This window comes from Ixodes scapularis, unplaced genomic scaffold, assembly GCF_016920785.2.
Source record: "Ixodes scapularis isolate PalLabHiFi unplaced genomic scaffold, ASM1692078v2 PGA_scaffold8__174_contigs__length_109621045, whole genome shotgun sequence".
Lineage (NCBI taxonomy): Eukaryota > Metazoa > Arthropoda > Arachnida > Ixodida > Ixodidae > Ixodes > Ixodes scapularis.
In genome coordinates this window covers 52,209,140-52,226,578 of record NW_024609883.1, presented here as the reverse complement: position 1 = coordinate 52,226,578, position 17,439 = coordinate 52,209,140, and the positions used below count along the sequence as shown (strand labels likewise).

General features: G+C 47.7%; 1 protein-coding gene across 1 annotated transcript in view; it reads right to left on the bottom strand.

Annotated features, from left to right (window-relative positions):
- Nucleotides 1-1,517: 1,517 nt before the first annotated feature.
- LOC120841475 (RNA-binding protein 5-A) overlaps nucleotides 1,518-17,439 on the bottom strand; it is a gene marked incomplete at its 3' end in the record, with an annotated part of 41,652 nt that continues 25,730 nt past the window's right edge. Inside the window, 16 exon segments of the mRNA XM_042286827.1 lie at nucleotides 1,518-1,647; nucleotides 4,303-4,391; nucleotides 4,393-4,416; nucleotides 5,481-5,534; nucleotides 6,328-6,521; nucleotides 6,745-6,958; nucleotides 7,586-7,668; nucleotides 8,968-9,241; nucleotides 10,486-10,533; nucleotides 11,173-11,250; nucleotides 11,360-11,386; nucleotides 12,191-12,248; nucleotides 12,311-12,350; nucleotides 14,417-14,644; nucleotides 15,339-15,398; nucleotides 16,881-16,941. Coding sequence (XP_042142761.1) covers nucleotides 1,518-1,647; nucleotides 4,303-4,391; nucleotides 4,393-4,416; nucleotides 5,481-5,534; nucleotides 6,328-6,521; nucleotides 6,745-6,958; nucleotides 7,586-7,668; nucleotides 8,968-9,241; nucleotides 10,486-10,533; nucleotides 11,173-11,250; nucleotides 11,360-11,386; nucleotides 12,191-12,248; nucleotides 12,311-12,350; nucleotides 14,417-14,644; nucleotides 15,339-15,398; nucleotides 16,881-16,941 — 1,662 coding nt within the window.

The window sequence follows — 17,439 nt, the reverse complement described above, 5'->3', positions numbered from 1 at the left end:
TGAAGGGCCTTCTGATGCAAGGCGGAAGCCTCCGGAGAACGGGACGAGTTCACGAGCGTGGTTGGGATGAATTATCGGGGGAGCACAACGCTTGCGGGGGGGCACCAAGGACAACACAACTGGAAGCTCCGCGCCCCACTTGGGTACATCACTGTGCCGTGCATGTGACTCGGAAAACGGTGAGGTTTCATTTCTTAAGTTAAAGCTAATGTGCACCAGCAAAAAATGGTTTCCTCCTCTCCATTCCAAAAGTAACGGTCGCTAACCCACAAAATTATTAGGCCAGGTCCGAAAATCATTGCATAGCTCTTCTAAATGATAAAATCCAAAGCCCCACTGTAATCGATGTAAAGGCAAAATAGAAGCTTGATTTCGGATAATATACATTTTTAAATCGATTTTCGAGTGAAACTTTTCCCAGATTGGCACAATGTCAAAACGGCATAGTGGTCAACTAGGAGGCAAATTTCTCTTTTTACCCCCTAATCTGAATGATACCTAAGCTATTTTCTGAAATAAATTGTAAACTGCATCTTAAAAAAAAAAATAAAGAAATAAATATCGAAAAAGGATACAAACAGAACAAAAACACAGGAGTCGAGAGGAACGGCTTGCAAAGTTTCTTCGCTGGGACGTTTGCACACAAGCCAGAATAGTAGCTCTCTTATGGTAACACTTCCTTTTGATTCGGCTGCGCGGCTAGTGCAAGTCCACAAGCCGATTGTATTGCACACTACTCGCTTACGCGCTCACCGAACACACTAAAAAAATGGTAAGATTAGCCGTTTTCAATTAACACGTGTCTACTCGCACCTTGGCAACCCTCAAAACCACATTCTACCTTTTAAACACGGCCATTGAAACATCTTCTTTAAATTTTTAAAATGAACTTTTCCTTCACCAGAGGCAATTTGATCAAGCGAATCGATTGGTGCTCGAATTCGCGAAATCGGTCCAGAATTGCAGAAGCTATAGGTGCGCGACCAAAATGTGAAACGTTTGAACTTGCTCCGTCGGAGATGGCTAGGCACAGTCCAGCGTGCATACGCCTCCGTACCGCCACCTACGCCCGGAGGCGACGGCGCAGCACGTCTTTTTCCCATTTTCAACACGTCGTTTCCGTAAGCTCACTCCCACGTCGTGGCCCGAGACGTTTCCACGTCGAAACCCGACATCGCAGCAGCGAGACGCCGCCCTCTGTTTATCCTCAGGGCAGACTGCGGAAGGCGCTACGAGCCATCGAAGCAAGTCCAACGCCGCGCAAGCATCGCGTGCCCTTTGGGAGGAGAGCCACGAAACAGGTAGCCACGCAATACCTCCACCGAGCCGGATCGGCTGCGACGGCTCGTAGTGCCCGCCGCGGTCCGTCGCGAGGCCACACAAACCAGAGGGCCAGACGTGACCGCCCCCAAAACAGCACACGCGAAGTGTGCAAAGACTTTGTCTTTACACGCACAAAGTTACCACCCCGGCCCGCCCTTCTCGTGGCCTCCCCGAGCCTCCCCGTGGGCACGTACCTCGACAATGTTGGTGGTGCCCGTGTTGCTCTTCCCAAGCCCCTGGCCCTCGGACCAGCCCATGGCCTTGAGCATCTTGTTGCCAATATTATCCTCGCCAATGCCCGCCTTCGTCGGCTCCTCATAGTTCCTTCGCAGGGGGACAGAGGGGGAGCCACACGTCACGACGACGCTGGCCACAACCGCCAATCACCCTCCGGCCCCGCTCCCCTTTTCGTGCACGCTGCTTTCCGTCCTAGCCTCGACCGTGATTCGAAAGAATAATATCTTTTCACTATCTTAATTCCTCGAAAAATGTATCTGGCAAGTCGTTTGAAGACCAAAGGCCCATTCACGTTGCAGCATTTGACTACGTTTTCTTACGTTACGTCGAGAGAACACCTCCAGATAACCGGAAATCCGTCGTCTGCGTGTCATGTTCAGAGTTATACTCCTTTATAAATGGTTGCCACGCAACGCACGAAGCTTCGATGTCCTGGTGACTCGTGGTCGTAAATATTCGGCATATTTTCCGCTGTTATCTATAAAGAAGGTTGGTGGATGTTTTTCAGTGTTTATGTATTCTTCGGAAATCTGTGCATTTCGACGATCTGTTCGGCACGGATGCTAAAACGGTGATTATCGGTGAAAATAAACAACCCATCCCGTATTTGTTCGAGTAATAGCCGCGCTGTTAATGAACAAAGCCTGTGGGTCTGCTTTCCGGCGGAGTACGAGGATAGTGAATCATTCCGATCGGTAGAAAAATAGTGGCGATTTATGGGACAAAGAAAACATTATCTCGCGGAAACGCTCATCTGCTCAGGTCGCATATTTAGGGACGATCGTGTTCTCGGGCTCGTCATTCGTTGCCTATTTCTATGCAGAAAGCGATGATTGGCTGTATATGTCTTCTGCAGGTACGTAGACGTAAGGGCGTTGTTCATAGGAAGTGCGGCTCTTATTCAAGCAAATACGGTAAAAACTAAGGGTTCAAATTTAATTTACAATTTGTGTACGCCCTTACAACACTTCATGCTCCCTATAATGCAACGCTGCTAGTGAAACGACCGACGAGTTTGAGCACGGGTCAAAGATCGAGCCCTGTTCAGAGCAATCATACTGAACTTTTCATTTTCTTTATATCCCTCTACCCTTCTGCTCGGTGCAATGATAACAACTGAACCGTTCTCAAGCGAAATGTCTCGCAACAAGGAAGGCAAGTTGCTCTCGATTCTTTCGCAAGGTTCTGCCGATAACGACTGCCATTGTAATTTAAAACACTGTCGTCCAGCCCTGACCTGAGCAGAACAAAAAAACAGACACTGAAAATCGACCGGCTTGCTGACCTAATTCTCGTGCCATTGTCCTTCAAGGTCGGTGATCTCACTAATCAACAAATGCTTATTGTTTCTTGTTTCCTTTCGTTAAAACCGGAGTCTACTGCCTAGTGATAACTCGGCTATGCCTTCATAACGTAGTCTAACATAGATGCTACTGTTTGTTAAGCCTTCACCTTTACAGAACCTCAAACAAAATGACTCTGCTATACTCCGTTTCACGATAACTTGGTAACTTGTGGAGGAAGCTAAATGAGGCTGAGTGATGCTCAAGAAGTGTGCTAAGAGGGGCACCAACCCAACGCTCAACAACACTCCCCCCCCCCCCAACCAAATGGACCTTTTTCCAGTACGCTTCTGCGCATGCGTACACTGCCCCTGCCGCCATTTTCGCAGGACACTGGGACGCGGTGCCCCGCGAAAATGGCGACAGCAATGTTGTGACCATCTATCTTCGCACATATTTAGTCTATTTTGACGCTTTGTTTTTTAGTATCGGTAGTATGGGGTATAAAAAGCACCGAAAACCGATACAACGGCACGATGCCAATGTGTTTTGGCGGGCGGAGACATGTTGGGTTGCTCTTCCTCTGTAGTTCGCAGGCAACTCCCCAGACGGCGCTCGTTACTCGAAAAAGGTCCATTTTCAGGCAGGCTAGAACTCTCTAAACGAACCCGAGTCCTTTTTGTTTACTTTGTTAGCATGCAGAGTTCCTGCTTCAGCTAAACAAGGTAATATCCACCTTCTGATGCGAGTCCGAGTGCTTTGAGGTGTGTTTAGAAAGTGGCGGCAACTTTCCCAATCTAGTACCAATTTATGTTCCACATCTTGCCTCATTTGGCTTCTCCCGGCTAAAAACCACCAGCAACTCCTCAATTTACAACTAGAGTTCCAACTTTTTGGGGTTTCAGTTTTCTAATAATTCAGGGATATTTTGTCGTGGTTCACTATTATTCTTTTTTTTTTGGGGGGGGGGGGGGATTGGTGTCTTTCTGCATTTATTTTCACTGCCAGGCAAGATCAGGGTCTATCGGGGCTAACATTATAAAATGATTGCGCATCTACAAACTCGCAGATACCGCCAAACCTTCGCTCTAGTTAAATGCAGTTCCACGGCGACCTTGTAGGTGGCGCCAGCATGCCAGTTTGTTCTCTAGGGAGCCTAAATTAAGGAGAGGGAACAACATAAACCACGGGGAGCATTTGCACTTCAATTGCGGACGTCTCCTGCGCCGAAAGATTGTCAAGTGGCGAGAAGGAAGGCGGGCGAAAAAGGCCGACGTTTGCAGACGATCGAAGCTCCTCCTTGCAAGTAGCGTTGCAAGCGCTGCCCTTTAAAGTGAAACGGAGTACAGTAACCCCCAAATGAGCAAACTGACAAATCGATCGAAGATATGCCGGAAAGCAAGGCACGGGGTGGGGCCGGACGGCGCGGCACGGAGCGTTCCGGGCATTGTCTACTCACTGCTGGGCCGGCACGGGCCTAGCCACTTTCTCTTTGTGCACCGTGCCCGTCTGGGGAGGCTCGGGCTGGCCGTACTTGATGCGTCGCTCCCCGGGCCCTGTCCCGGTAGCTGCCCTGCGTCGCGGCCAAACCCACAGGCGTCCCTCAAGAGGGGGCGAGGTACTTGGGGACGGAGCAGATGCGGAACCCGCGAGCGGCTCGGGTACGAGGCGTCGCTTCCGGAAGTCGTTCCGGAGGCGAGCCTCGGGTGCCGTAGCAAAATGTCGGCCAACGCTCTCATGCTTCCACGAGGCTCCTCGCGAGTTGTTCTTGCCACTTTCGACTGCTTCGCCATGCGGTGCCTACAAACCATTCTCACGTATATATCTGTTCTCAATCTATCACTGTTGCAGGGTTTGTAGCTTAAAAAGTGTGGTCCACTTTCGTTCTGTGATATACCAACGAACACGGATGTGTTTGGTATATCGCTGGTTACAAAGTCAGATGAGTTTGTATGTATATCGCTGGTTTGTGATGTTTGTAGCAGGACTGATTGTACAATTACGTAACTAACCCTACACATTTTTTTTTTATTCCAGTTGCTTCACCTTATCGCCACAAGCAGATAAGGGGCATTTTCAGACACCAGAACGTTCTTATCATCACTGTAGGCTTCCTCAGGGTTTGTCACCACCGGTTTCAGTGCCCGGCATTTCAGTCAGCCACCGTAAAAGCAACTTCAATTCGGAGCACAGTCAAGACATTTATGAGTAAGGAACTAATTAAAGCATTCCATCCCATAAAAAAAAAAATCATTAAGAGCAAATGTAAGCAGGCTTTAAATGCAAGAACTAGCCGCTTACCAGCCTCGTAAATATGGAAGCAACCAGAGTCCAAGAAAAAAATATCCCCAGTACTATGCTTGGTGACAGAGCAGAAACGAGTGCCCAATTCACCACCTCAGATCACTTGAGATGGTGTCACCAAGGACGACATCCCATGCATCAAAAGAGGGGGAGAGAGAGAGAGAGAAGGTCTTGAGCTTACAATTAACTTTCCCTTTACCGGGCCAAGATCGAGTTGCGTTCGTAATATTATCAAGGTGTCACATCTTTTACAACACTAACTTGACGAGGAAACGCGTCTTCCTTGTTGGTTCGTTCGAGCGGAGCCGCCGTGTCCGACTGAGACAAACTTACCTGGGAATCTGGACCACCCGTCGACCTCGACAACCGCAGAGCTTCCAAGTTTTGCTGCGGGGAGAGCAACCAGTACAGACGATTTAAGAAGCCGCGTTCGGGTGCAGTCTTAGCTAGGGTTCAGAGTTTCCAGTATCTTCCAATAAAAAGAAAATAAACAAAAGTAATTCTCGAGGCAGTTTTCTCAGAAGTCTGAGAGAATCGAAAAAAACTGTGACTTTTGTCCAACACCAAAAAACAGAATCAGTGGGCAAAATGATCCCCAGAGAAGCACCCCTGAATATGGAGAAAAAGAACCACCAAAAACACAAAACCCTAGCTACTACGCACTTTTCATTTCTCTTAGCTCCTTTGTGCGGCACTAGGCAGCACAAAGGGTCAGTGACGTCCACCACAATGTTCCCTTTCAGCAAATTTTCTATGGAGTGATCTCTCGTCAATAAAGAAACCTCAGTTCCCCCCCCCCCCCCCCCCCCCCCCCCCCCCCCCCCCCCCCCCCCCCAAAAAAGCGTCCCATAAAGCGAGTTGTCCGTAGAAAGCTTGGGCTGGAGGCTGAGCTACTAAACACTAAAACAGCATGTACACCATACAAATGACAGTGTTTGCTGCATGCATGAGGCAGGGTTCTCCCCAGGAATTTCTGAGAGGTGGACATTACCGGGGGGGGGCAAAGGAGAGTTGGTGCATGCCTGCAGACCGTCTTTTGTGTGATGTACTACGCAGCAGTGTGACCGCGGTTTTCACGCGTCACCGACTTCAGGGCATTTGCGTCGCATGGTACGACACATTGGGCAGTCCCATTCAACCAACTCCGGACAAACGTGGCATTGGAGCGGCAGCGACCCACCTTGTGGAGGTCTGAGAGCTGGGTGTGCTTAGTGAGCACCTCCCGGGAAGGGAACTGGCGCTTGCAGAGCAGGCAGGCCAGCTTCGCCCAGTCCACCAGGCGGCTCTCGTCCACCCCACCGGACTCCGCCTCCGAGTCAGAGTCCGACCCGGCCCCATACTCCGGCACCAGCACGGACTCCCGGGGCCCCATCGCTGGATCGCAGACGGACAAGAAAAAGAATCGCTCTGCTCAGACATAACGAAGAGGCGACAACACCAGACAAGATTCGTTACTGAGTGGCACTCGCTACGTGAGTAATGTGCAACGTGACACGAGGCGTCCCACCGGTGGCTTAGAGCCCGAAATTGGATCCGAGATGCCTCCCGGAGAAACTCGAGCGATCTACGACGCAAACCCTCCCCCCATCGCACTCACCAGAGATGCCTGTTGTGTCGAGTGCAGCCTCTCGCTGGAGCAGGCTACCCCCAAAGGCTATTCGCTCAGGCGCGGTGTGGTGCTTCTCGAGGACCGCAAAGCCGGCGTCCGCGGCCGCGGACTGCCGCTCGTCGCCTGTAGGCTGCGAGGCCACCAGGCCCTGCTTGGCATTCTCCTTCTTCTGATTCAGCGTCTTGGCCCAGCGCTCCATGTCCTGCGCACATGGAGGAAGTGGAAAGGACCGTCCCGTCAGCCACTGCCTAGCTTCGCCACGCAAACGAGCGACGGACGTCGCTCGCGGGGAAAGGGCACCTTGTTGCACCGTCGCGCTGTCTGCGCAGCCGGTGCTACAGCCCGACAAAGTCAGCCGAGCCGCAGAAACTGTGTCAGCCTCAATAACCTAGCGCAAAAAAGTCAACGCCGAGTATAGCTTCGACAAAGAAAAACGTACGAGCGAGAGCACACAGTGACACTGCATTTTTGATTCGGCCCGATCGTTGTAAAGAATGCAGAGTCCAGTGCCAAGATTATCCGCCCAAATGTAAACAATCTAATGAGAAGCACGGATGGGCACTGGCTAGGAATGCGTAGGCAAGGTGTCTCGAGATGCGTTCCAGAACAGAAAAAAGGATGTAATGAGCCACGGTACCGCACACTATCGCACCTTTTTCTTGAATCAGTTGCACTTTCCCTCAATCGTTTCGGCTTACCTTGACTGAGACTGTACTTCTAACATTTTCGCTAAAATGTTTTCGGCATATGGTATGGGGAGCTTACAACTGCACAAATGTGATGCAATGGTGCCCTTCAGAATTCCCTTCGTGCTTTGACGCCATCTCACCTTGGCAATTTTCTTGGCAATCTTCACCTTGTCCTCCTTGCCCTCTTTCTTGCCGCCCTTCCCCTTTTCGGCGTCCGTACCGTCTATGCAAAAAAACAAAGCAGTGATCGTTACTTTCAGTTGCCTCACACCCAGTCAGTCATAGGCGATATGAGAGGGCTGTGAAGAATCATACCTCTATAGCTGGAGATGCCACGGAGTAATTTATCGGAAAAATGTGGATTAACAGCAAAAATGTGCGTCCAAGACGCAACAAATCTACCTCCGCGAGAAATTAAAAAAAAAATCCAAATTTATCACTGGCTTACAAATGACATCACAATCCTGAAACAGTCAGGTAAAGGCAAACAGACAGTGTTTTTGCTTAGCCTACGGTTTAGGTGGGTAGGCTGGGCTTCCAGTGTGAGCACACAAGTTCTAACCGAGCACTGATGCAGACTTTGTGTCGAATCATGCGATGTTCTGTCGGTACGAAAAGTGCATGGAAGGAAACTGCTGGGCCGAGCCGTAACATGTTCTGTGGAAACCACAAGAAAGAATGACTTGAAGGCGGTGCTGATGTAGCCTCATGTAGGATGACAAGACTTCAGAGCACGTATTGTGGTTTCAACTCAATCTTTGCGGTGCTTCAGCTTTTGTTTGTACGCAGCTGTACTTTCCCACCTATGTCTGAATTGCATAAACATGTGAGCCCTTTGTTCTGTGTTATAAAGGCACTGTTGGCTGTTGGACAACTGTGCCGATTTGGAAATTGTTGTGTTTCCACTGCTACCACATGTCCCGACTGAAAAATGTAGTATGTATTTGTAAATAAAAAAATTAATTATATTTAATCCAATGGGTAGTCACGAGGCAGCTTTAGGTGCTTATATACGGGCTTTCTGCAGCTTGGGAAGTCTCGCTCAATTCTGCTAGATTTAATGGGCGTGCAACGGTTTTCCTAGAAAATTTGCTAGTGTTTTAGGATGGCTTTTGGTGAAGTTTTCTTGTATGACGAATTTTCACGAGTGTTTCGCAATCTTTTTTTTCTGTTTTTTTTTTTTTCAAGATTTTTTGGGAACACTTTTTGATAAAAATTTTTTGCGGTTGCTTTTTCTGAGAATATTTCGGCAGTTTTTGTTAAGTTTTTTGTAACAGTATTTTGCAAGTTTTTTTTTTTTTTTTTGTGTGTGTGTGTTTCGTGGGTGTTTGTTTAGGAAAGTTCTTGTGGCTTTTTTGTGACAGCGTTTTGTGATGGTTTCTTCGACGACTTTCCGAGAGGTTTTCATTATGGTTTTTGCGATGGCCTGTGAGTGTTTTGCGACGGTTTTTGTGGCACCATGTAGGGCTTTGCTCGAGGGCCCCAGCCCTCGCACACGTTCCACATGAAGGTAAGGTCCCACCTCCGCCCGTGTTGGCCGCCGCCTGTGCCACTTGCTCGGCCGTGGAGCTGCTGGTGGGTGCCGGCAGGTAGGTCTGCTTGTCGTTGTTCCAGTACATGTACTGCTGGGCCTCCGCGTTGTAGTAGTAGTGCGAGTTGGCGTCGTAGTACAGCCCCGTGGAGGCGTCGTAGTAGTAGCCCGACTTGTCGTCGTAGCGATACGTGGACACGTCCGGGACCGGGTAGCGGGGGTAGTTCACCCCGTCCACCAGCACCGTGCCCAGGCTGGACACCGTCTGGGAAGTGACGGGCAGCCAAGATTGGTCGCCGTGCACCTTTCTCAAAGGACATTCTACCTCAAGATGAGTCCCCCCCCCCCCCCCTCCCTAAAATACTGATTTTGACACCCATATTTGCAGACTTATATTCTAATTGCAATTTCTTTTACCTTCAGCAAAAATTGGGCAGCATGCACTTTTCACAAAAAATAATTTTATCTGGAAAAGAGTCCTGAAAAAAAATACAGATTTTGGTGCCCACACCCTAAATCCTATTTCTTTGATGACTCCAACTTTTGACATCGAGGGCCCAAAACAGATCAAACCCAGTTTTAATAAATCTCAAAAATCAGTTTCGCGCTCTGACGCTGTAACTTAGCTTGAATGCGCAGCTGGGTTGTGCATTACTTTTTGAAAAATATCAGAGTAAACGTGCCTTAGTATGCATGTTTTGTGTCGTTCTGAAAAAGGTTTGTGGACATTTGATTTAAAATAAATGGCAATGTGCACAAAGAAAATAACCCTGAATTTGTTCTCATTCCCTTTTTTCTTAAATAATAAAATGCTCCAATGGCTCACAGGAATGCTTTATCACCTTTAGTCAAAGAGCTTACTGCGTACTAAGCCAAAAATGTTTTTTTTAAATCTTGGTTGTAATTTTTAATTAAGAGAAGCATGTTTTTTTTTATGTTATCGAAGATACGTATGCATCACTCAGTTTCAGCTTTGTGCTAAATTACAGTGTCAGAGCATGTGAAACTGATCTTCGAGATTTATAAAAACTGGGTTCAATTTGTTGGGCCCACGCTCCGACTTCACAAAACACAACACGAGATTAATTCGTTGTGACTCGAGATGCATAGGCTTAAGAAGGCTATTTTTAGTTCAAGAAAGATACTACTGTAGTAAAAACAAGACTAGCTGCATCGTAAATCTGATAAAAAAACAACAACAACAAAAAAAAACTATGATATTACAGCGGAATCTCATCAATTTGAACCCAAAGGGGACTAAAACATTGTCTGAATAATGCAATGTTTGAATTACCAGGAGTTTCCTTCCTAGAAACACATAGGACGGGACATGCATGTTAGTTTGAATTATCCAAGAGTTCAAATTAACGAAATTCCACTGTAACTATAATTAACAATTTAGGGCTGTATAATTGGGGCTGGCTGACACAATGGAGCAGGCGGCTGCATAGGTCTTGAATCGCGCAATTGGAGGCTCCGTGACTGCCCTGTCGGCAGTCATCTACTTACCGCACTGGCCTTGGGCGTGTGGACAGGAGTCTCCCTCATCACCGGCTCCTGAAAGTCAAATTGAGAGCGATGACCCAAGGAAGGAGGCAAAACCGAAAACGCGAAACGCAAAAGCGGTGCCCGGCACCGGAGCCAATTCGTGTCCCCAGGGCACCGGGCAAAAGAACCAAACCCTTAGCCGTGCACGGCTGCTCGTAAAGCATTCGAGATATGGCCAAGCAAAGCTCCGTGCCTCCGTTTACGGACAGTCAGCCTATCAAAAAACGGACGCCCCACTTAGCCGGAGTGAAGTCTGAACTTGGGATGGTAAACACTGCAGCACTGTTTGTGCTCCTTCGTTATTAGAAGCAGCAGAACCCTATTGATCTGCCGCTCCATTGTAACGAATTCCGTTTGCACATTCATTCGTTGCACCGTTCTCTATGCTCGGCAAGCATCCAAAACGACTCGACATGGCCAAACATCCCGGGAAGACTCCAGTGCAAGGAACCAGCAAGAAAGCACCAGTTCCCAGCAGATGCCATACAATGTTCTGGAAGTGTCGATTCACCCCAACCACGACGACGAAAGTTATACGAACGCAGCGACAATGTTATAGACGCGATGAAAAATGTCGCAAACGTGGTGATCGTCGGTACAAGAGGACGAACGTCTCAAATGCGGCGGGAACTGCGAAACGAGCCTCACTTGTGCCATCTGTGCGGCTGCTGCGGCGTCGGGAGGGTGTGGGCCATAGGTCACCGGTGCCGCTGCAGCCACCGCACCCTGCGAGATGTGCCAGTGACCTTCAGTCTAAATGCCAAGCCACAAGAACTGCTCGCCCAAAAGCAGAATAACAAGGCAGCGGAAACAACACTGAAATTGAAGGGCTTACCTGCTGTACTACAGCTGCAGAAGACGGCTGTAAAGGCACAATAAGTACAGAATGAGACGAGGCTAGTGTCAAATAAATTATTGTAAGAATGTTTTTGTAAAATGCTCAATATGTCCATATTAGCCGAATAAATACCTGCACATTTGCTAATCTCTAGATTGCATAAGGTTATCTCACTGCAATCTACATAGGGAGTCTGGTAAATAATGTGTGCAATAAGTTTTGGGCAAAAAAAAGATGAGGCACATTACAGTTTAGAGGCCAGTTTTCAGAAAAAACTAACATTAATTTAGTCCTGCAAGTCTGGTTGACATTGTGTATGCTTTGATAAGAAGTACTCGCAGCAAAATGATTTTAGAGTGTAATGGATGAGCGGAAAGCAATGGATACATCGTCACACATAACAAAAAGCTTACCTGTATAACTTGTCAAAAGCATGTGAAAGTTTGCATACTTCATACTCAGTGGGAGACCATAGTTTTGTTGAAGATAAAAAAATACAAAAACTGCACTAAACACTTAATTTTGCAGGCTGTTTCGACAGTAACAAAGCACACACAAAAAGAGAAACAAATAGCACCATTATTCATAATAGCCACTGACATTTACACTTATGTTTCCAAGTTATGGGCGAGGCCCAAGATCTCATTGTGAATTGCTTATTTAGAAAAGCTAAAAAGAAGAAAAATAGTTGGCTGTATAAATTTCCTAGAAAATGGCATTTCAAACTGAAAGCCGAGTTGGCTTTCGTAAAGAATGCAGAGGAAAAACTGCAGTAATCAATCACGTTCGCCCGTGACGTGCCGCAAAACTGTTTCTCAGAAATCTAACCTGATTGGTCCACTGGGCAGCTGCGAGGGCGACGCTTGCAACGCTCGCGGTGTTCCCACTGCAAGGGAAAGGGCTCAGTGTCCACTGCCCGGTGCCCTCAACACTCCCACAACAACTCACCTCAAGGACACCCGTGGCTTCCTAGCGTAGGCCACGAGCACTGCGGGAAGAAAAATGACACAAGCAGCACAGGCTCATAACATCTCCCTTTTGCATTGCGCAAGCAAACCATCTGTCGCAAAGAGTTTGAATCCGGTCATAACCAGCAAGGCACTTTTGGAACTAGGCGTTAGGAGCCAGCAGAGTCGAGGGGTGGCACGAGCTCCTGTCGATCAGCAACCTAACCATAGGGAGTATTCACTGGCGGCCATAGCTGTGTGCGCGAATGCTGAGCGCGTGCTGATGGCGAGCTTCCACAGTTCTTTTGCAACGTGCATTCCGCACCATCGAGAGTGCCGGTCTTAGCAGCCTATTGATGTGAGCTCGTTCTGAGCATGCGCTCTAAACAGCACCCACAAATATGGCGTCCAGTGAATACTCCCTATACCAGAGGCCAGATTCACAAAGGGCTCCTTAGGTTACGACAACTTAGCTAAGAAGTTTAAAAGTTAAGAACGTCGTAAGAAGGAGAAATTGGTAGCCACGAACGGATTCTTTAAAGGACACATGCAAAGGAAAAAAAACTTTTTTTTAGACAGGTTAGATGGAAAAAGAATATTATATAACAAATTTACAACGAAGAAAAGAACATTTAGAGCTATACCTATTTACGGCGCAAAACGAATTTGTAATTGGCGCCCGCAGGAGCTGCTGCTGGTCACGTGGTAGGCCTGTGCGCCGCCGCGCTGCGTCGCCGCCGCCGCAAAGTCACGCTGTTGCCGCACGTTGAGCGTTGTGCGATGCCGCTTCAACGTGTTTCTCCATGCCGCCGTCGCCGCTGCCGCACAAGTTCGTCTGCTTCGCGGCACCGCTGCCGTCATCTGACCGGTGCACAGGTCTATCACGTCTGCTTGTGCTTTTTCAGGAGTTTCCTTTGGGCTCTAAAAGTTACTTATTAATCTTAGTTTTTTTGTTATACTTCAAACAAAGATGAATAAGTTACTTTTAGAGGCCATAGGAAGCTTCCAAAAGAGCGCGAGCAGCACGTAATAAATAGAGACCAGTCATGTGATAAATAAGGCCACTTTTCCGCGGTGCCCGCGGGCGGAAAACTACAGATTGGTACTATATAGCGCCGTAAATATAACTCGAAAATTTCTTTTTCTTTGCTGTAAAATTGTTTTATGACATCCTTTTTCGATTTAAGCTGTTTAAAAAAAATGTTTTTTTCCTTCGCATGTGTCCTTTAAAGTGAGAGGAAAAGAGTGACGTTCTCAAACAGAAAAACTAGAACTTCCGGTGTCCTGCAAGCTTCCTATCCCCGCAAGAGCGGGCTGCTGCTATGGTGACGGCACCTTCGGCAACACAAACACAAGAGAGATATTAAGTTACCTGATCTGAATTGTAATTAAGCTACAGATACAGTGACGTTTTCAGAATGCTTGTAGTTGCAGTTATCTGCAGAAAGTAACTGTGTCACACTACATTTACTTTCGAAATATCCTATGATGTCGAGTTACGCTGAAACTGTTGACCAATGGTTCGGTTAGCGACGTGGAAAGAAGTTGCCGTTGTGGAAAAAGGTTGCCACAGTTTAGGTTTGAATTCAGCACTCGGCTCAGAGTAGTGTTTGGCCCAGTGGTGGCACATAGCGTATCAATTTGTGCATTTGTCAATGTACTTTTAGGAACTGCAATTGCGTCAAGTTACATGTCACTCAATGTAACAAAATTATAGCTACATAAACTTAATTGCAACTTGCAAGGTATCTAGTTACTGAGATTGATATTAATTATGGTCGCTTACTTTCAACAGATGTGCGCTAAAGAGAAGCCGAGACGGCACACTACAGAGAAGCATAGATGGCACACTATGAACGTGCCAGAATCGAAGACCAGCCAAGCTGAAGCACGAAAACCAAGCCAAGCTGGCACACTGAAGACAAACCAAGCTTACACACTACAGACAAGCCTAGGTGGCACACCACAGCCAAGCCAAGAGGGTGCACTCAAGACCAGCCAAGATGGCACACTACAGAAGAGCCAAGAGGGTGAACTAAAGATAAGTCAAGACAAGCCAAGACTGTGCACTAAAGAGAAGCTAAGACAAGTCGAGACGAGCACTCACCTTGCCGTCCGTCCACATAGAACTGCCCTCCCAGGTTGAGCAGGAGGTCGTCCAGCTGCGCGGCCTCGGCCACGGTGTGCAGCTCCACGTAGCAGAACCCCCGGGAGGTGCCCGTGGCTGGGTCCCTGGCCACCTTCAGGCTCTTGATGGGCACGTTGGTCGTCTGGCCCAGCACCGCCAGCACCCGCTCCTCCGTCGTCAGCACGTCCAGGTTGCGCAGCAGGAGGGCTGCACGCAGAGACATCACATCTGGTCGGGACAGTGGGCTCCCAGAAAGCATTCTGAATGCCAAATTGCAATCTTATAGAACGAAGCGTCTCTCGTGCCTTTGAAGGCAGCCAAGGAACCCTTTCCGGTCTCGTCAATGATACAATAAAGCCACACAGAAGCCTACAGATCTCGAACACCAAGGGCTCTCAAACCGGGTTCCTATGAACTTCGGTGTTCCTTAGGAGGTTCCCCAAACCCCTTGACTGCCCTACTCCAAAGACAAACGTTTTTCCAGTTGATACGCTACAGTTGAAACTCGATTTCGCGAAACCCGACTTTACAAAATTCTCGATCTAAAGAATAAATCCTAATTTCCCCACGGATCCCTCTAGGGCTCCATGCTTTTATGAACTCGAAATAACTTTGACCATTAACCCCCAATCTAACAAAGCATTCGTGCAAAGAAATTTAATGCAAAAAGGGGTAATTTCGGCCATACTTTGTTTAGAATGCCTCAAAGTTCGTTGCTGGCGTGCCAGCAATGGCCCCCATTTCAAGGTTCATATTACGGCAATCTCAAAACATTAGCCACTATGCAAGGCCTCCTGTTGGCAGCAAGGGTGGAGGGGTGGCACGTCCATTCGAGAGTACTGCTGCACACCCATGTGCGCTCAAGAGTAGAAGAGACTGCCACAAGTCAGGCTCTACTTACTGTTCGTTGGCACCGAACTGATCTCATCGAAGCCGTCCCCAGAGTTGGGAATCTCCGCATCTGCATAAAGGAAGTCGACGTACGATTCGGTTTACATTTCGAATTTGGGGGTTGTGCGATGTCAAACGTACGAAGAGCATCCGGAACTCCCCAGCGGAGGACTGAGGATTAATTTGTACCACCCAAGGATCTTTCGACGCGCAAATGAAAGCACGGTTACCTTTTCCGCAATAAGCCTCCGCCAGATGGCAGCTACCTCGGCCGGGATTAGTGTATGTTTCAGGTGGTCAAGCCTACTAAAAATACTCTATTTACTCGCATAATGAACCCACCTTTTTTCCCGAAAAATTTACACGTATTTGGGACGCGGGGTTAAATTTTTGCATATACACACTTCGTGCAAATGTCATATTAGGTGCCAATATGACACGGCAAGGCACTGTGTCAAGTCTACACTGATGGAGGCGCACCCACGGCTGGTTGGGGGCTGCTACAGTAACCATGCTTTATAAATTGCAAACTTTTTTGGGGCCCTTTCGGCGTGCCTTTCGCTGAAGGAAAAGTGCCTTACAAGGCTCATTCCGCACGCAGAGCAAGGCGTTCTTAGGCCTAACCATTTTCACTCTGTGTCCGAAAGCAGACCACAGACGACGGCGTGTTTGTTGACATCAATGCATCTGATAGGTGAAGAATGTCTGCGGCTGGGCAATTCCTCAATTCAAGCTTCGTCAAGTGTGCGCACCGCTCGGTTTCACGGTTGATCCCTTCTGCAACTATGCGCTTGCAGCCATTACGAGAGTGGCTTGGCTTAACTTGGCCCGACTGCTTGGCAGCAAAAGAAAATTGGCTCGGTGGCTATGTAAATTGGACACAATTCGAGACTCGAGGAGCCAAAAATTGAAAGTGCATTCATTACGCGAGGGAAAAAAGAAAGTAAAAATATTGGTACCCGTTTTGGGGGGAGCGTTTATTATGCGAGTAAATACGGTAAGCTTAGAGCTACTAAACATCAATTGCCACGTCGTGAGGCTTCAGAGATACTCTAACCTTAAACAACAAACTACAGAAAAAGAAAAGCCTCCTTCGCTCTCTCAATTAACGGGAGATACTGCGAGCAACATCTACCTTTAGGATAGTAAACGTGTCTGGAAGAATTCATGCTCCACTACATTCTTTCTATAATTCAAGGGTGGATCTTCACTGCTATGTGAAATGAATACAGAATTACAGAAACTTCCAGCATGCTTCATGCTTCTCAACAGCTTTCTTGTTAGATGCACCATATCTGCATGTATAAGTCATGTGGCCACATATTTGACGGAGGGCGGGCTTTTAGGATGCTATAGCTGTAACGTGAACTCTGGCCATGTATAATTTGCAAGAAAAATTGCAGCATACAAAGGAAATGGGCATGCACAAAAATAAAAAGCTGACCTACTAGCAACTGTTTCCCTATGCTGCCATTCATTTTTATTTTACGTAGCCGGTTTCTACGGTGTTCAATGGAAGGGTCAACGAATAAAGTATAACAACCTGACGTACCTTCCCTCGCCGCACTGCACTTGAAGCAGTTGTCCCTGCGTCTGAAGTTGTTTACACCACACTGCAAGACGAAACAAACATGTCCTGGTACTTCTTCCAGAACTCAATGGCACAATTAGGGCAACATGAGCTCCTACTGGTGGAAAGTAAACCACGTCACACAGTGCCAATGGCCACTGCAGAATACGTTAGGGTGCCTGGAACTACAAACCGCACCCCCAAAGAACCTTTGTTGTTGCTCCACTGATGACAAACCTCCGGTGACTCAAAACGGAATGAAGTTTGAACATGTCGAGGCGCGAATAAGATTCTGAGATGAATGGCACACCTTCTGATGATTACAAGTTACAACCTTCTTTGCGGTGAACTCCAAACCATGCTAAATAACATCTTCTGTCATCACTCCACCATCCTATGGATGGCTGGAGAAGTCAAAAAGAGAATAAAGTAAAATGTGCCTCAGTTCACACGCACAGCGCTGGAAACAGCATAGACCTTAGCACTGAAGTAGCACTTGCAAACTCATTGCTGGTACAGCACAGGAGAGTGGTTTCAGTGG